Source organism: Phocoena phocoena, chromosome 16 (assembly GCF_963924675.1).
Source record: "Phocoena phocoena chromosome 16, mPhoPho1.1, whole genome shotgun sequence".
Classification (NCBI taxonomy): Eukaryota; Metazoa; Chordata; class Mammalia; order Artiodactyla; family Phocoenidae; genus Phocoena; species Phocoena phocoena.
Window position 1 is genome coordinate 40,177,805 of NC_089234.1, and position 19,814 is coordinate 40,197,618.

The following is a 19,814-nucleotide window of genomic DNA, read 5'->3' on the forward strand; positions in this document are numbered from 1 at the left end:
GATAGCTGGAATACAGTTTAGACTAAATGAACGACAACAAATCGAACAGTCACACTCTTATACATCTTTTGAAATTACAGGAATTTTATACACTAGCCATCTGTTGAAATGAACATTTTTCTTTAAAAGTGTTTGAAATTAGTGTTCTATAGTAAAGGAAAATGTTAGCATTTCCTCCTCTAAACCTTCTTGTTTTTCTAGAAAGATCAATCCACAGTTGGCCCTCAATATTCACAGGTTCCCCATCCATGAATTCATCCAACCTCAGATTGAAAATATTCGATAAGGTTTCAAAAAGCAAAACTTGAATTTGACACGCACCAGAAACAATTTACATAGCATTTACATTGTATTTACAACTATTTATATATTACCTATGCTGTATTTATACCTATTTACATAGCATTTTCATTGTATTAGGTATTATAAGCAATCTAAGGATGATTTAAAGTATACAGGAGGGTGTATTTAGGTTATATGCAAATATTATGCCATTTTATATGAGGGACTTGAGCATCTAAGGATTTTGGTATCCACAGGGGAGACTGGAGTCAATCCCTCAAGGATACTAAGGGCCAACTGTAAATCTAGAAGGCACTGGACATGTCTTTCCATGGCTTAAGATAAGTTTTGGATGAACTGTTTTATCACCACTTAACAGTTTGGTCACTCACCTTTTTGTTTTATGTGACATAAATTTGATTTTTTTTTAATCCAGTGACTTTATGGTCACGTCACATTCAGTAAAAGTGTATCTATTAAAACAATTCCTAAATATTTTTTGTGGGATATAGCAATATCACGTGTGATTCGTGCCCTCAAAGAACATCTTGCTTCTCCTACGTAAGAAGATAAGATCAATACATATGGAAAATAGCAAGTGAAATCCTTTAGTATTGTATTAAATTCTAAATCATGAAGAAGCGTTCTCAGCATTTCAAAAAGAGAGCATTTGGAGCTGGTGATGTAGCGAGGCCCTGAGAAGACACAGAACTTGAGCCAGGGCTTAGAGAATAGGTTGGGATTTAAATGAACAGATGCGAAAAGGTCATTTGGGGGAAAGGCCATTCCAGGAAAAGTTTACAACACAGAAGGCCACGTGTTTTCACAGGACACCAAAGCAAGTGGCCTGACTAGAGGTTGTGTGAGGGAGCAGTGAGAAATACTAGATAACCAACTGATAGGGTATAACTGTATTATATTCTTAAAGGAGATTAGACTTTAAGGCATTGGGCATTGGGGGGCTTTAGGTCAAGAGAAGAACGCAAATAAACACAGGCTCGGCTCTCAACTTCCACCCATGAAATAAAAGAATACACTATAAGGTGACTAGAAGGGCTATTTTGAGGTGGCAGTGCTCCCAAAGATAAACATCATAATTTCTCTTCTGAATAAGGTAGTTTACTTTGTGCCAAGATGTATTCCTCGTCCCTGAAAATTTTATGTAAACACTTTCAAAGAGAGATCCCTTCCGTGAAGGGGAAAAACAGTCTCCTTGTGTATGTTAGTAATGTTGAAAATAGCCGTGTCCTCTTAAATAAAATGAAATGATTTATCTTGCTTTCTAGAAATAAACATAAAAAAGATGATTCTGAATGTTTCACTGTAGCTCATCAGCTGTATACATTTAATTTATTGCTAATTCATATTCTGTCCTTCATATTAACATCCCCCGTTGCGCTGACATATACCATATATTAGGCTAAACACTGGGCTAAGAAATCAGGAGATTTTGTGGGCCAGATGGCTTGGTACTTAGCCCCAGCTTCAGTTAACTGCCTTGCAAATTCACAGTAAGAGTGGGGAGATCATCAATACCCCAAAAGTAACAAGCTAAACCAATGGGAACCACTGTCTGGTCATGGCTGCAATCTCAGATTCCACTTTCATGAACAAAGCAGTTTCAATGTTTAATGCGACTGTTTTTCGTAGATAAGTTAGCATAAGCAAAAAACCAGTAAACACATGTTGAACTGGCTTAACTACATGTGAAGTACGAAATCTTGTGAAAATTTTGAAGTAGAAAAACAGAGAAAGAAGCTATACTTTTATTAATATCAGAAAGGGTGAAGTTTGAATATAGCATGTATTAGGACATTAAGATCTGATTATAAGCCATTTGATTAAAAGTCTTCCAGTAACAGTTTAAAAAAATTATAAGGTTATTTATGTCTAACATCTCAAAAGTGTGATTAGAATGCAAAACCTCTCATAACTTAATCTGTTCACATCTCAGAGAGTTGAATTTTGCCATATATGATTCTCTCTATATCATTTAAACTCATTTTAAATCTTCACTGTGTCAATAAATGAAAGAAGTTGAAGTGTCAGCTTACGATACTCAACTCCATCTATGTGAAGTTTTAAGTTATAAGTGTACTTTTAAGTATTAGAATAAGTTGAATTATGTGAAATATTCAACAGTTAAACTATTTCATGTAGTATTTCTTTATATGAGTGAGATTATGCATAGAAATTAAATCTTAAGGGAAAGAAACTATTTGATTATGAAGGAAAACAATTTAAAGTGCATCATAGGTAATAAAATCAATTTTAATATCCCTACAAAATGAAATAGGGTTTATTTAACACAAGTACTGTAGGGAAGAGAAATGGTGTATTTAAATTTCACATTTCAGGAAACAATCTTGAATCAATGTAGGTAGCCTTTTGAGTCAAAATGTAGCAGTGCTAATTCCCTATTAAGGGAAATCACAAGCGCTCTTTCCTTTGCAAATGATTTCTATAAAATAGTCCAAACTTTTGTTCATGTTGTAATTAAAAACAGAAAAGTATGAAGTTCTTTTTCTTATCTTTCTCTGAACTAAAAGTTAAATGTCTTTTTAAAAAATTAAAATGAAAACTATTTTCTCTATGAAAATTGCTTCACATGTTTTTAACTCAATTTGAATTTAAAAATACAGATATTTCCTTATGTTTCTTATCACTAGCTGTAAAACTGAATTTTAGGTCTAAAGGCAAGTTACAGAGAAAATGGCGTTACATTTTGATAAGAAGTTGAGGGGACCCTGGGAAGGAAAACAAGGATGAAAAGCAGAGACCGTCTCCTGATTATCACTTGTGCAAATGGCAAGTGGGATTAAATGAAAAAGAGTAGATAAAATAAATTTTAAAAAGCTACTTTTTCTAGGTTCTTTGTTCTGAAATTGATATACGTCACCATTAATATAGATAACTTAGTGGCTATCTATGAAATAAATTTTACACATAAAGTCTTAACTATAAAATCGTACAACAGGGCCATGCCTCTGTGCTCATGGCTGAATAGTTTCCCAACTCTGACATCGCTGTTCAACTCATGGTCCATCCTTTGCATTCTCTGTGTCATTTGGACATGCATCACGCAGACGGTGACAAGTTCCCTATGTTCCTCCCTGTGTATCCTATGGAACAAACCAGATGCCGTGGTTCCTTTTTAAGTTTTAGACATTGACTAGGGAAAAGAAATCTGTGATATTATTGTGTAATGAAGAGAGACAGGTAAATAATAAAACTGTGGATAACTAGTGAGAAAAGAGGTTTTAACAACAGATTGAAAACAGAAGTTTATAATTAAGATTATGGTTAATGTTTCCTGAACTTTATAGTACTATTACACAGAGAAAAGTAATTCTCACATAAGAATTCTTTTTTTTTGGTTAGGAAATGTTGAGGAGTACAGTCCAATACTACTTTGTAGAATAGAAGCTTTCTGTGCCCTTAAAAGATGTCACTTTCAGTAATGTAGTTAAGTGGGTTCTTCCTGAATACTTGGACACATTAGTATGTCATGTCCAAAAAAGTTATTTGCATCAGAGCAATAACACTGCTTTTTCTTTCTCTTTGAAAGAAAAACTTCCTTAAATTCAGACATTAATTTTTCCTATTCCTTCTGTTTCATTCGGGTGGTTGGAACAACTAATTTAAAACCAGATTTAAGTATGAATTGTAACAGGAAAATACTATTTATAAGTATCCATTTTAATTAGCATTCCCACATATCTTGGAAGTCATGGTAATAATGATAATTCTTACATAGCACTTTTTAATTTTCAAAGCACTTTCACATACACTATCTGATTTGGTCTTACAATATCTGTGACTATAAAATAATGTGGTTTTATTCTCGTAAGTGAGGAAAATGAGGCTCCAGATATTATGAACTTGGGTATGATTGTAGTTTATACACTATTAAAATAATAAAAGACATTACCCAGCAAATATGTATTATTTTGACTAGACAAGTTTTAAGAATTGTGTGATAGTTATATACATTTTGCTTAAAATGACCCATGATCCCACCTTTTTTTTGGACATGAGGACTTCTTTGAGTTTAGGACTTTTAATAAATAGCAAATAGAGAAGTCATAAAAAAGAATAAAAATTTTTATAAAAATGTTAATAGTTTACAGAAACTAGAGTAAAAATGAAATATAGTTTTGATTAATTGGGGAACTTTTATGAAGGGGTAAAGATAAGCATAGAAAGAAAAACATTTCTGACAGTTAGTTCCTTAAAATATAAATTAAAAATATACCTATCTCACAATCAATAAAGACAAGAACTAAAAAATATAGATACACATATTTTCTGGCTTTTTCTTATTTTAAAATTCCTTAAAAGCTTTTTTGAGGTATAATCTACTTACCACAGAATTGTACAATCACCACCACAATCCAATTTTAGAACATTTCCATCACTTTAATAGAACCCTTGTGGCCCACTTGCAAATACTCTCCATTCCTACCCTCAGCTCCAGCAACTACTAATTTACTCTCTCTCTAAAGATTAGCCTTTTTTACTGCCTGTTTTCTTACACTAAAACTTTGTTTTACACGAAATATTTTTATTTTCTACATGTATAATTGTAAATTTAGTTCAATATGGATCTGAATACAAAGGTGTTTAATACACAGCAACTTCATGCCTTTTTTCTTTTTGAAGTTTATGGTGATTTTATGCCTCCTTTATTACCCTACTTCAGCTTTGTTACTGTACCCAACTGCTACTGAACAGAGCTGTTTAAGTTGTTTCCTGAACATGGAGTTTGAGGCCAGTATCTGATAGGTTGTGAAGCATTGTCTGGCACTAGGGGAGTATTGCAAAATGATGGAGACAAAACAACCTAGTGTTTATGCATGTCTAGGGGGTCTAATAGTTGGCTTGCTGGTTTACTTGGTTGTTAAAGTTTTATAATGCGTCTTTTGCCTCTTTTGGTGAATCTGGTTGAGAACTGTAACCAGAGTAGAGAAAAGCATACTCCCACAGTTTGGCACAGTTTATCTTATAGAATAGGACCTATACATTTTTCTCAGTCTAGGGTTTTCTTTCTCTTTCTTTCCTTCCCTTCCTTCCTTTATTCCCTCCCTCCCCGCCCCCCCGCCTGCCTGCCTTCCTCCCTCCTTCTTTCCATCTTCACTTATAGAACTTTTCTTTTCACTATAGGCCTTGTTATGAATTCCGTAAATTACCTCAATTTGGATTAAATGTGAGCTACTTAAATTTTACAATACAGACCATGGCCATATTGTTCCTGGATTACTTAGAAATCTATTTCCTTCCTGTTTAAAGACAGCCCAAAATAAAGAAATGATTTTATGCCATCCCATGTAACATGGATTGCCTGATTAAATTGTGTGCTGGTTTGTTTAGAGAAAATATTTGCCATTCCTATTTTGCTGTTGTCCAGCTATTACAATTAGGATGACTCTGCCTAGATTTCCTTATGCCTTGGAGTCTGTTTTAGTGCTCTTCTTGGGAAAGCTACTACTATTTCTATCCAATGCATGTTCTTTGACAATTAGTAACACAGAAAATACAACAGTTAAGAAGCAGATCCCCTTTAGGTGTTGGGCTTGAGAGAACAGAGCAAATAAAACCTCCACATCCCGGGAGAATATGCATGTGCTGTAAACTCAGGGTCATGCTTCCTTATGCCACCTTTGTGTTACTTGGGTAATTCCCCCTTTATCCTTTGGCCCAAGCTATTGCCACAGGTTTGTTGGGCTGTTTCCATAAGGTTAAATATAATTAACATGCTTTCACAATGCATATTTATTATGTCAAATTTCAGGTTCATAGAATCTTCCGGCTGGAAGGAACCCTTAGATGTAATTTAGTTTGGCCCTTCATTTTCTGAGAGGTGGCCTGAGGCCCAGTAAGATTATATGACTAAACATAAACCTATTAGTGAAAGATCTAGGACTAGAACCCAGGTTTCCTGTGTAAGCTTTTCTTTTCTTTTCTTGAAATATAGTTGATGTACAAATATTATGTTAGTTTCAGGTGTACTACATAGTGATTTGATATTTGCATACATTATGAAATGATCACCGCAGTTAAGCCTAGTAATCATCTGTCCCCATACAGTTATTACAGTATTATTGACCATGTTCCTTATGCTGTATGTTACATCCTCTGACTTATTTATTTTATAACTGGATGTTTGTACCTCTTCATCTCCTTCACCTACTTTACCACCCCCACTTACTTCCCCTCTGGCAACCACACATTTGTTTTCTGTGTCTATGAGTCTCTTTTCATTTAGTTTTGTTTGTTTGGTTTGCTTTTAGATTCCACATATAAGTGAGATCATATTGTATTTCTCTTTCTCTGTCTGACATTTCACTTAGCATACTACCCTCTAGATCCATCCATTTTGTTGCAAATGGCAAGATTTCATTTTTTTATGGCTGAGTAATATTTTATTTTATATAAAACACACACACCACATCTTCTTTATCCATTTGTCTATTGATGGGCACTTAGGTTGCTTCCATATCTCGGCTATTGTACATAATGCTGCTATGAACACTGGGATGTACATATCTTTTGGAATTAGTGTTTTGGGGTTTTTTGGGTAAATACCCAGAAGTGAAATTGCTGGATCATATGGCAGTTCTATTTTTAATTTTTTATAGGAACCTCCATACTCTTTCCACAGCAGCTATATATACCAATTTACAAGCCCACCAACAGTGCATGAGGGTTCCCTTTTCTCCACATCCTCACCAACATTTGTTATTTGTTGTATCTTTGATGATAGCCATTCTGAGAGGTGTGAGGTGGATTTTCATTGTGGTTTTGACTTGCATCTCCTTGATGATTAGTGATGTTGAGCATCTTTTCAAGTGTCTGTTGGCCATCTGTATGTCTTCTTTGGACAAATGTCTATTCAATTCCTCTGCCTATCTTTTAATTAGATTGTTTGGGGGTTTTTTGATGTTGAGTTATATGGTTTCTTTGTATATTTTGGATATTAACTCCTTATTGATGTGATGTTTGCAAATATTTCTCCCATTCAATAGGCCAACTTTTTGTTTTGTTGATAGTTTCCTTCACTGTGCAAGAGATTTTTGGTTTGGTGTAGCCGATTTGTTTATTTTTGCTTTTGTTTCCATTCCCTGAGGAGACATATTGAGAAATATATCGCTAACACTGATGTCAAAGAGCCTACTCCCTATATTTTCTTCTAGGAGTTTTATAGTTCCAGGACTCATATTTAAGTCTTTAATCCATTTTGAGTTTATTTTTTGTATATGGTATGAGAAAGTTGTCAGTTTGATTATTTTGCATGTAGCTGTTTAGTTTTTTTCCAGAACCATTTATTGGAAAGCCTATCTTTTCCCCAGTGTATATCCTTGCTTCTTTTGTTGTAGATCAATTGACTATATAAGTGTGGGTTCATTTCTGGACATTCTATTCTGTTCCATTGATCTCTGTGTCTGTTTTTGTGCCAGTACCTACTGTTTTGATTACTGTAGCTTTGCAGTATAGTTTGAAATCAGCATGATCCCCACCCCACCCCCGCAAATTTGTTCTTCTTTCTCAAGATTGCCTTGGTTACTCAGGGTCTTTTTTGTTTCCATACAAATTTTAGTATTGTTTCTAGTTCTGTGAAAAATGCCTTTTGCTAGGGATTGCATTGAACCTGTAGATTGCCTTGGGTAGTACGGTTATTTTAACAACATTCATTCTTCCAATTCATGAGCATGGAATAGCTTTCTAATTGTTTTTGTCATTTTCAGTTTCTTTCATCAATGTCTTCTAGTTTTCAGGGTACAATTATTTACCTATTTGGTTAGATTTATTCCTAGGTATTCTTTCAATGCAGCTATAAATGGGATTGTTTTCTTAATTTATCTTTCTGATAGTTCTGATATCTGAACTATCAGACAGTGTATAGAAATCCAACAGATTCCTGTATATTAATTTTGTATTGTGAAACTTTACCAAATTCATTTATAAGTTTAAATAGTTTTTTTGGTGATGTCTTTAGGATTTTCTATATATAATATCATCTTATCTGCAAACAGTGACAGTTTTACTGCTTCCTTCCCATTTGGATTCCTTTTATTTCTTTTTCTTGCCTAATTGCTGTAGCTAGGACTTTCAGTACTATGTTTAATAAAAGTGATGAGAGTGGGCATCCTTGTCTTATTCCTAACCTTAAAGAAAATGCTTTTAGCGTCTCACTGTTGGATATGATGTTGGCTGTCGCTATGTCATGTATGGCCTTTATTATATTGTGGTATTCTTCCACTATTCCCACTTTGCTGAGAGTTTTCATTATAAATCAATGTTGAATTTTGTCACAAGATTTTTTTGCGTCTACTGAGACGATATTTTTCAATTTGTTAATGCGGAGTATCATACTGATTGACTTGCAGACATTAACCACCCTTTCATCCTTGGGATCAATCCCATTTGATAATGGTTTATGATCATTTTAATGTATTGCTGAGTTTGGTTTGCTAATATTTTTGTTGAGGGTTTTTGCATCTATATTCACCAGTGATATTTGGCCTGTAATTTTCTTTTATTGTGGTATCTTTTTCTGGTTTTGGTATCAGGGTGATGGTGGCCTGGTAGAATGAGTTCCAAAACATTTTTTTCCTCTTTAATTTTTGGCAGTAGTTTGAAAAATATAGGTATTAAGTCTTATTCAAATGTCTTCTAGAATTCACCTCTAAAGCCATCTGGTCCTGGACTCATGTTTGTTGGGAGTTATTTTTTATTATAATATTATTATTATTACTACTACTATTATTACTACTATTATTATTATTACTACTACTATTATTATTATTATTACTACTATTATTATTACTACTACTACTATTATTATTGATTCAGTTTCATTACTGGTATTGTTTGATCATATTTTCTATTTCTTCCTGATTCAGTTTGGGGATATTGTATCTTTCTAGGGATTTATCCATTTCTACTAGGTTGTCCATTTTATTACCATATAATTGTTCATAGTAATCTCTTATGATCCTTTGTGTTTCTGCAGTGTTGATTGTAACTTCTCCTCTTTAATTTCTGATTTTATTTTTGGGTTCTCTTTTTAACTTGATAAGTCTTGCTAACAGTTTATGTTTTAAAAGAATCAGCTCTTAGTCTCATTGATAGCTTTTTTTGTCTCTATTTTATTTATTTCTGCTCTCATATGTATTTTTTTTTCCTTCTACTAACTTTTGGATTTGTTTGTTTTTCTTTTTCTAGTTCCTTTCGGTATAAGGTTACATGTTTTTATTTGATATTTTTCTTGTTTCCTGAGGTAGGCTTGTATGAATTTAAACTTTACCCTAGAAGTGCTTTTATGCATCCCATAGATTTTGGATTGTTGTTTTTCCATTCTTATTTGTTTCCAGGTATTTTTTGATTTCCTTTTTAATTTCTTTAGGGACCCAATGGTTGTTTAGTAGCATGTTTTTTAGACTCCACGTTTGTGTTTCTTGCAGTTATTTTCTTTCAGTTAACGTATAGTTTCACACCATTGTGGTTAGAAAAGATGCTTGATGTGATTTCAGTCTTCTTAAATTTATTGCGACTTGTTTGGGGGCCTAGCATGTAATCTATCCTGGATATTTGTTCCATGTGCACTTGAAAAGAACATGTATTTTGCTGTTTTTGGAAGAAATGTTGTATGTATTAAGTCCATATGATTTAATATGTCATTTAAGGCCAGTGTTTCCTTACTGGTTTTCTGTCTGATCTGTCCATTGATATATTGGGTGTTAAAGTTCCCTTCTGTTATTGTATTACTGTCAATTTCTCCCTTTATAGCTGTTAATATTTGCTTAATGTATTTAGGTGCTCCTAAGTTGGGTGTATATATATTTGCAGTTGTTGTATCTTCTTTTTGGCTTGATCCCTTGATCATTACATAATGCCCTTCTTTGTCTCTTGTTATAGTCTTTGTTTTAAAGTATATTTTGTCTGATATTAAGTATTGCTACCCTGGCTTTCTTTTCATTTGCATTTGTATGGAATATCTTTTTCAATCCACTCCCTTTCATTCTGTGTGTGTCTTTAGATCTGAAGTGAGTCTTTTGTAGGCAGCATATAAATGGATCTTGGTTTTGTATCCATTCGGCTATTCTATGCCTTTTGATTGGAGCATTTAGTCCATTTATATTTAATGTAATTATTGATAGGTATGTACTTACTGTCATTTTGTTAATTGTTTTCTGGTTCTTTTTGTAGTTCTTTTTTGTTCCTCTCTTCTTCTTTTGCTCTTTTTCCTTGTGATTTGATGAGAATCTTTACTGTTATGTTTGGATTTTTTTTCTCTCTTTTTGTGTGTTTATCTATTACAGGTTTTTGCTTTGTGGCTCCCATGAGGTTCATATATAACAACATATATATTATTATAGTAATATTTTACATTGATGAGCTCAAGGTCAAGCACATTCTAACAACTCTACATTTTTACTTCCCCTCTCCTGTTTAATTTTTTTGACGTCATGTTTTGTATCTTTTTTGTGTGTATCCCTTAACTACTTACTGTGAATATAGATAATTTTACTACTTTTGTCTTTTAACCTTCCTGCTAACTTTGTAAGTAGTTGATCTATTGCCTTTACCACTGAGATTTTTTTCTTTTTATAATTGTTATATTTCTAATTATGGCCTTTACTGCCTAGAGAAGTTCCTTTAACATTTCTTGTAAAGCTGGTTTTCATGGTGCTGAACTCTTAGGTTTTGCTTGTCTGTAAAACTCTTTATCTCTTTCAAATCTGAATGATAACCTTGCTGGGTAGAGTATTCCTGGTTGTAGGTTTTTTTCCTTTCATCACTTTAAATATATTGTGCCACTCCCTTTTAGACTGCAAAGTTTCTGCTCAAAAGTCAGTTGATACCTTATGGGATTTCTCTTGGACATAACTATTTTCTTTTTTCTTGATGCTTTTAAGATTCTCTCTTTATCTTTAGTTTTTGCCATTTTAACTATAATGTGTCTTGGTGTGGACCTCTTTGGGTGGATCTTGTTTGGGACTCTCTGCTTTCTGAACCTGGATGTGTCTCCTTCCCTAAGTTGGGGATATTTTTGACTATTATCTCTTCAAGTAAGTCCTCTGTCCCTTTCTCTCTTCTGCTTTTGGGACTCCTATAATGTGAATGTTAGTACACTCAATGTTGTCTCAGAGGCCTCAAACTATCCTTATTTTTTTTAATCCTTTTTTTCATTTTTCTGTTCAGCTTGGGTGATTTCCACTACTCTGTCTTTTAGATCACTTATCCATTCCTCCGTATCATCTAATCTACTTTTGATTCTTTCTAGTGTATTCTTCATTTCACTTAATGTGTTCTTCAGCTCTGTTTTGTTCTCTTTATATATTCTAACTCTTTGTTGAAATTCTGTGTTTAGCCATTCTTCTCCCAAGCTCAGTGGGCATTTTTATGAACATTATCTTGAACTCTTTACTGGGTAGAGTGCTTATCTGCACTTCATTTAGTTCTTTTTCTCAGGTTTTGTCTTGTTCCTTTGTTCAGAACATATCCCTCTTTCTCCTTATTTTGCCTAAGTCTCTGGTTTTATTTCTGTGTATTAGGTATGTTGATTATATTTTCTGATCTTGGAGAAGTGGCCTTATGTGGGAGATAGCCTATGTGTCCCAGCAGTACACTCCCCTCTGGTTAGCAGAGCTGTATGCTCTAGGGGAGGCCCCTCTGTGGGCCACTTGCACACTCCTGTTGTTGTAGGGCTGACTACTGTGGGTGCGCTGGTAAGCAGGCTTGCCCCACCCAGGCCAGTTGGCTCCAAGGCTATACGTCATGCAGTGGCTACAGGCCCCACTGGAGGGTAGGCTTCCTGCATAGCTGGTGCTAGTCCCACTGGTGGTGGAGCTGAGTCCCCACACAGCAGTATGCATGACCTGGGCCAGAGAGGCAGGGTGCATCTTGGGGCAGGTGCCAGCCTGAGTCTGGTGCCAAGTACCCAGCACTAATAGGATAGAGAGAGGATTCCAAAGTTGCACTTGCCAGCGCCTGTGTCCACATGGTAGAACGAGCCCCCTAAAATGGCTGCTGCCAGTGTCTTCATCACCAAGGGTGCTCCTACTTGCCCCCTGCCTCTCCAGAGGCTCCCTAAGATTAGTAAGTGGGTCTGATCCAGGGTCCTTTCAAACTACTGGGACTTGGAGTGTGTGAGATTTTGTGCATGCCCTTTAAGAGTGAAGTCTCTGTTTCCTAAAGCCCTCCTGCTCTCCCAAACACAAACCTCACTGGTTTTCAAAGCCAGACATTATAGGGGCTCATATTGCAGGTATAGGACCCACAGGCCAGGGAGTCCAATATGGGACTTGGACCCCTCACTCCTTGGAGAGGACTTCTATGATTGTGACAGTCCTCCTATTTGTGAGTTGCTGACCCAAGGGTGTGGGTCCTGACAATATTGTGTTTTTGTCCACCCCCACCCCCGTCTCATGGTAGTTCCTTCTTTATGTTTTTAGTTGTAGAAAATCTTTTCTGCTAGCCTTCAGGTCATTCTCATAGATGGTACCTCTGTAAGTAGTTATAATTTTGGTGTGTCTGTTAGAGGATGTGAGTTCAGGGTCTTCCTACTCTGCCATCTTGGCCACCTCCTCCTGTATAAGCTTTTCTAAGCTCACTTCATCATCTTTGTTCTATAGTATTAGCTTACCTAAGTGAGTCACCCTTTCTTGTTGTGCATGGAAATGAAATTTGAACTAGTTTACAAAGGAATTTTGCATAATAATAGGCCAAGTGATATTGACAGTTCAAACCTTATATTTAATAAATCATTTTAATTACAGTATAGTTCAGAAATTCATTTTCTTCCAAAATAATGAAAAGATATCTGCAGTGCAAAAGAAACTATGAACTGTTAATAACAAGTTAAATAGATGAATGGACAAACAGATTCTAAGGACCAGCTCCCAGTCATTGGCACTGAGCTAGTTTTAACCTTGCTCTGATCATAACCCTCCTTCCTCGCAAGAGCAAAGAATTAGGTCCAACAGGAGACAAGCCTTTATAAAGCAAGTGCCTGCCTCAGATAAAAGAAAGCATGTATTTAAATACAGCCAGCAATTGTGTCTTCAAAGCTCTTTAAAATGCTGGTGGCATTGCCTCTCACCTTCAGGTCAGTATTATTTGGGCACCAGCTAGAACCTGATAGTTAAGAACGTGTCAAAATCTTTGTCAAAAATTCCCACATTAAGATTCACTTTGCTCAAGGATATATTCCTTCAAATGGCAACACAGTGATTCACACTGAAGTAACATTTTACTGTAAATGAAACTTTTTCCAATTTTAATTTCTGATATAGCACATAGCATTACTTGTAAAACATAGAAGAAATATATTGAATATTAGCATTTTCTCATTCATGTCTCCTTTCTAGAAACCTTGAGAGTGAAACCAGTATGGTACAAAGGCCAGCAATCTTTTAGATGTAGCTTCTCAAACCTCTACTATTCCCTTGATAGAACTGAAGTGGATGGGGTGGGAATAGGAATGGGTACAAAGTGGCATTCATCCTGTGGTGGATCATATTTTAAGAAAATTGCTTTGGCCTGAAGAGACCATTAAACTAAGAAGCACAAAAGAATAAAGGCAACTAACTGAATGTGTTCTCTGTTCCAGACACTGTGTTTGATATATAGGCCCTTTTATTTCATGTTCACAGGTAACTTAAGAGAATTATCCACATATTACAGATGAGGAAACAAAGAGTTTCAGAAATTTGTCCAAGATCACAATCAAAAAAAAAAAAAGGTTGAGATTTAAACAAAGGTAGTCAAATTTCAAAGCTCACCTTCTCAACCAGTGCATTAGCCTGTACATCTAGATGGGGTTAGGACAGTCTGCAAAGACAAACCTGGGAATCATGCCTAACCAACCAGGCTGGGAAGGATCCCTGAGCAAGAAGAAGAAATGTATTCCCTTCCCCTTCTTTTGCCTTCCTCTGTTCACACTCAGCATCTATGTCATATCTCTAGCTGGCCTGCTACAAAATCATCATCATCTCAAATTGGCACAAGTGGACTTGGTATAATTAATTTGACCAACAGGACAGATAAAAAGCACACTAAATTTCACCTTAAAATTTTTCATGTATTAGTTTTGTGAAAACACTTTCATAATAAAGCATAATAGCTTAGGCTCTCGAAATACAAATTGCTGTAACTTACACTGAGAGTTTATATTGAAAGAAAAAATTATGGCACGTACTTTAAGGAGATGAATAGCGTGGCTCAGCCCGAACTTGAACAGGTTACTATCCTGTACAGAATTTCTCAAGGTCTTTGCATACATGGAATTCTAATAGAGTGGTTTCCACTGTACCAGATCCTTTGAGAGAGTCAGACAATAATAAATAGCTATTCTGATTTAAAAGAGACTTAAAAATTTTTTTTCCATGACCAGAGTCATTATTTTTACTTACCATAAAAGTGAGATATGCTAATTGTATGAAAATTGAGCGATTCAAAAAAGTTAAAAAGAGCTAAATCAACTAAAAATCTCCCTAAGAGAAAACCATTGTTAACATATCAGTGAACACATTTCTTTTTGTCTCTTCATAAATTTATTTTGTATTTAGACGTAGATGGATAACTGTCCCCAAGACCCAGGTGACATTATCCTAGAGATGATGTTATTAATATAGTAGGCTTTTGGGGAATAATATCACATTTTAGTCATTCAAGGAAAAGCAAGGTTAAGAAAACATCTTGTAAATATAACAACTGAAAATTCAGAGCTGTATCCCATAGTTATTTGTCATGTATACTTCCTGTGAAGCATCAGCATTTAGAAATCTTTTCTTCCTTTTTTATGAATAATGGCAGTTTTGGAAAGAAGAAAAAGCAAATGCTACATACTTGTCATTTATAGCTTCCCTTGTTTTTATCCTGTTAACCTCAGAGATACACAGTACGGAGCTGAGATACTAGCTCTCTTTGTGGCTTTGCCAGTGATAAGTCATCATGGCTTATTTCATTTTTTCTTTGATTCATTTAGTCAACAAACATTTAATGAGCATTTATCCTTTGTCAGGCACAGTGGACAAAAAAATTCCCAGTCTTGGGTTGCTTACAGACTGGTGAAAAGAGACAGATACTAAACAAGTAATCAGAATAAATATTTGGTGCATTCGCTTGTGATAAGAGCTATAGAGAACACTAAAAAAGGGAAGGGAGAAGTAGGTGATTACTCTTTTATGTAGACTGGAGTGAGGAGAGACTTTCTGATTAGGAAACATTTGAGCAGAGAATTTAGGGAACTGAGAGGGCAAGCCCTGAGGATAACTGTGAGACAATATTCAGGCAGAAGAAGAGCATGTGCAAATGGCCTGAAGCAAGAGCTTGCTGTTATGCTCAAGGAGCAGCAAGATGGCCAGTGTGACCTGAGCACAGTGAGCAAGGAGGAAGTGAGGCTTACAGGGAATGGGGGTTCAGATAATGTAGGGCCTTGTCGGACTGTGTGACAGCTTTGTGTTTACCATGAGTGAGATGGGAAGCCATTGCAGTGTTTTGAACAGAGAAGTGACGTGATCTGGCCTTGTTTTAAAGACAACATTTGATCTACCCAAGGTACACGTAGAGAGACCATCACTGAATGCCCATGCGGTGGCACTTTCTCATTTAAGGTCCCAATAACTCCATACAGTAGGTGGCGTTATCCTCAGCAAGAGCAGTTACTCAACTGCCTAAGAGGACTGAGAGAGGCCTTACGTGGAGTCAGGATTTAAGTCCAGACCTGTTCCCCGAAAGCCAGGGTTCTTTCCTCCTAACCTGTGCACCAGTTAAAAATGTGTGTTACCATCTCTAAAGAGAATAATTTGTACATTAGGTGTGTGATCTACTCTTCATTTACCTGGGGCAGACTCTAAAGAGGGAATACCATCTGATTTCTTCTCCTCTGAGTGTTAGCACTCTGACACAGCTCATTTTTCATGTCATGTTTCTTTTAGAAGTGGGTTTTCACATTTTTGTATTCTACTATGAACTATAGTAGAACTATTTGTATCACACTAATCTATCATCTCAAAGAGTTTCACAAATGGAGTAGAGGGCCTTTAGCTGGTTAAGGCATTTTCAAATATCCATTTTCCCCTCTAACCGGTCATAAAGATTCTCAGATGCTGGAAGCAGACTGAGGCCTATTTATTTGAAGTGTCCTCGTGTTTTCTTCCAAAGAGCTTGCCACATTAATGTTCTCTCAATGGAATTCAGTCTGTCCATGTGTACATGAGCAAGACACTTAAGACCTTCACTATCCCTGCACTATCCCTGCAGCTAAAGTAAACAATTCACAACTAAAGAGGGGACAGCCACACTTCAGCTGAAAAGCAGGAACAGCTTATCATGTTATTTCTCCAAGGTTTTCATTAGTTCAGAAAAACATGGGCTGTTTGGTATTATCTTGAGAATTCTGTGGTTTGAGAACACTCAATGGTAACGCTTTTATATTGCCATTAAGTGATTAGCTCAGTTATCTCTCTTCTTTTCCTTGCAAGTCACCTTGTTCAAATATTGTGTAAAACAGTGAACACAGACCAGCAGCCTGTCTGAGGAATGTCATCTGGAGGACCCAAGCTCTCTCCAGAGCCACCGAGAGCCATGTGGGGCTGTAACAGAGGCTTGGAAGCATTGGGGACATCAAGGTTCAGCTTAGGTCTCCCAGTTAGTATAACTAAGGAGTAAGGTTCATGGTCAGACAAGATTAAAGCCATCATGCCTATTTGAGAGGAAAAGAAAAGTAGTTTCCAAAGTCTTTAGAAAGAAATCTTGTTACTATCTTTTTTTTTTTTTTTAATGGAAGGGAAAGACTGTGAGATAAAAAGAAGAAATAACAGTACACAAATTTTCAGTCTCAGCAGAGACAAGGGTCTATCACTGAATTAAATAACTCTAGAAATGTTTGTGGACTAGGACTAAAAAGAGGAAAAGCGTATAGGACCATATGGTCCTACTTTTTCCACACTCGAAGTAAAACTGGAGAAGGAATTCGTTTTTATTTTTACTTTTCTGACTGAAGGAGAAAAACTGTAAAGTATACTCAAACACATTATCTGAAATGAAATGAAATAATACAATGAGAATCAAATACACTTTCCCTCTTCTAATCCCAGTGGGCACAAAACTAATTGGCAATCCAGTTAGTGAAAATGCATCAGTTCCAGTGGAATGAGATTGGGCAATAGCTGTGAGCCCTGGATTTCAAACCCAGCTCCAGCAAGGCTTTACTGTGATACAGGTGGTGTTTGGGGTGTCATTTCAGTGCTCCACGCACCTGTTAATTTGGGGCTAAGAATGCATTCTGTTATATTAACTCTGTGGGGTTTTTTTTTCCTCACTTACTCCCCTCTGGCTTTCTTTAAGGTCCAATTGAAAAGTGAAGAATCCAAAACCTTTGCAATGAAAATTCTCAAGAAACGCCACATCGTGGATACGAGACAGCAGGAGCACATCCGCTCGGAGAAGCAGATCATGCAGGGGGCTCATTCCGATTTCATAGTGAGGTAAAGACCCTGCCCCAGGGGTCAAGTCCCCAACTCCAAGTGGAAAAGCAACCACATTTGCACTCACTGTTACACATCTGATTCACACAAAGAAACATAATTTTTAATCTGATTTTTAAAAAGTTTTTACTAAATAAAAAAACACTAGGGCTTCCCTGGTGGCTCAGTGGTTGAGAGTCTGCCTGCCGATGCAGGGGACACGGGTTCGTGCCCCGGTCCGGGACGATCCCACATGCCGCGGAGCGGCTGGGCCCGTGAGCCATGGCCGCTGAGCCTGCGCGTCCGGAGCCTGTGCTCCGCAACGGGAGGGGCCCCAACAGTGAGAGGCCCGAGTACCGAAAAAAGAAAAAGAAAACCACTAAAATTTTGATTCTTTTTTTTTTTTTTTTTTTAAATGAGAATCAGATTCTGTGAAAAGAACATGTTTCCCAAAGGAGATATCAGAGTTCTTAATGTTCCATTTTTATCATGTTATTCCAAGAACTCTGCATAGACCTCTGGTACGTGAAAGACAAAATACCAAAAATCAAACTATTTTACCTTGAATATTCTTTATTTGAATATTTTTTGAAGTTGTTAAAAAATGAAATGACTATCCCATCTCAGTATTTTGAGAGCACTGATAAGACAATGGGTTTTTTTTAATACGCAGAAGCTTTTCTAGTTAATTTGCCAGTGGCACTTGATGAAAACAGGGTATCACATGAATTTAAGTGAACAGTGCGTAAATGTCATACACATCTATATTTTAAAGTGTCATCTACTGAATATCCATGCACACTGCATGTTTATGACCACTAAATATTGCTCAAGAGGCCCCACTTGAAACGTTAGCCAAATTGGAATTAGAGGAACCCCAGGAAGCCCTCTTGGTTCATAATCATTTGGATTAATCCATTTCAAAGGAGAGACTACCCCCTACAGTGTGAAAATCTTAGTCATGAGCCATCGCTTCCTTTTTCCTCTTTGTGAATTTAGATCTTTCTCATTCTTTTAATAAGATTTCAAGCTTGGTAAATCAACAGTAAGACTGTAATCCGGGCACTGAAAACATTTACATGCTTTTAAAAGACAGTAACGTTTATAATCTTTGTTTTCTTGTTTGCAATTCACAGATTATACAGAACATTTAAGGACAGCAAATATTTGTATATGTTGATGGAAGCTTGCCTAGGTGGAGAGCTCTGGACCATTCTCAGGGATCGGTAAGAGTTTTAAGAAATTTCTATCATGTCTTTGAAAATGTGGTTGACTGTGATGGTTTGTAAGAAGAGTCAATTTTTATAAAGTACAGAAGTCATATTTACATATGCTTGTATTTCAAAATGTAAATATGGGTCACAACCCACTATCTACGTGTGATTGACTGTAAATAGGAAACTCACTCTGTTTCAGATTTGTAACCAATGATATAGGATTAGTCCACCATAAAAACGGTACCTGTCAAGGTACATGCAGAGGCTTTAGTTTAACTTGAATATCACAATCAGACAACTATATGTCTAGAATTCACTTCATTGCTGTTAACAATGAAGAGAATTAAAGTTATTTTATAGTTGCAATCTAGATTAACTGTCAGTTGGATTGTTCCACTCATTCTCCAGATGGGCTATCTTTCCTAACACTGGGAATTTTTTCCAAAGTAACTTTTCCCTCTACCTTTACATTGCTCTTTGGTTTCAAAATTAACAGAAGTTTCCAACCATCCCTTTCAGGACTTACCTGGTCTTGGGAAGAAAAGGAACCCACTTAACACTCCTCTTTGCCCTTTCAGGGCAAGTAAAGTTGGTCTCTTTAGCGCTTATTTTTTTTAATTATTCAAAATTAATTTTCTATTTCCTATTTATGTATAGCAGACTATCATTTAAAAAAATATTCTACCAACCCTAAATGTTTACTTAAAAAAAAACTACAATTTTCTTTGAATGACCTAATAACATTCAAAAGGCATCTTTGTTCCTTTGAATATTCACCTTTAGACATCTTTTTCTTTTCTTATTTGTTACAATCTCACCCCACAGGCTCTCCTTCATCAGG

The 19,814-nt window shown here is 36.0% G+C and overlaps 1 protein-coding gene across 2 annotated transcripts in view; it reads left to right on the forward strand.

Annotated features, from left to right (window-relative positions):
* Positions 1-19,814, forward strand: part of PRKG1 (protein kinase cGMP-dependent 1) — a 1,186,243-nt gene that overhangs the window by 1,149,019 nt on the left and 17,410 nt on the right. For both annotated transcript variants that reach the window (XM_065894586.1, XM_065894585.1), the window contains exons 11-12: positions 17,638-17,777; positions 18,893-18,982. In XM_065894586.1, the coding sequence (XP_065750658.1) occupies positions 17,638-17,777; positions 18,893-18,982 (230 nt within the window). The remainder of the gene's footprint in view (positions 1-17,637; positions 17,778-18,892; positions 18,983-19,814) is intronic.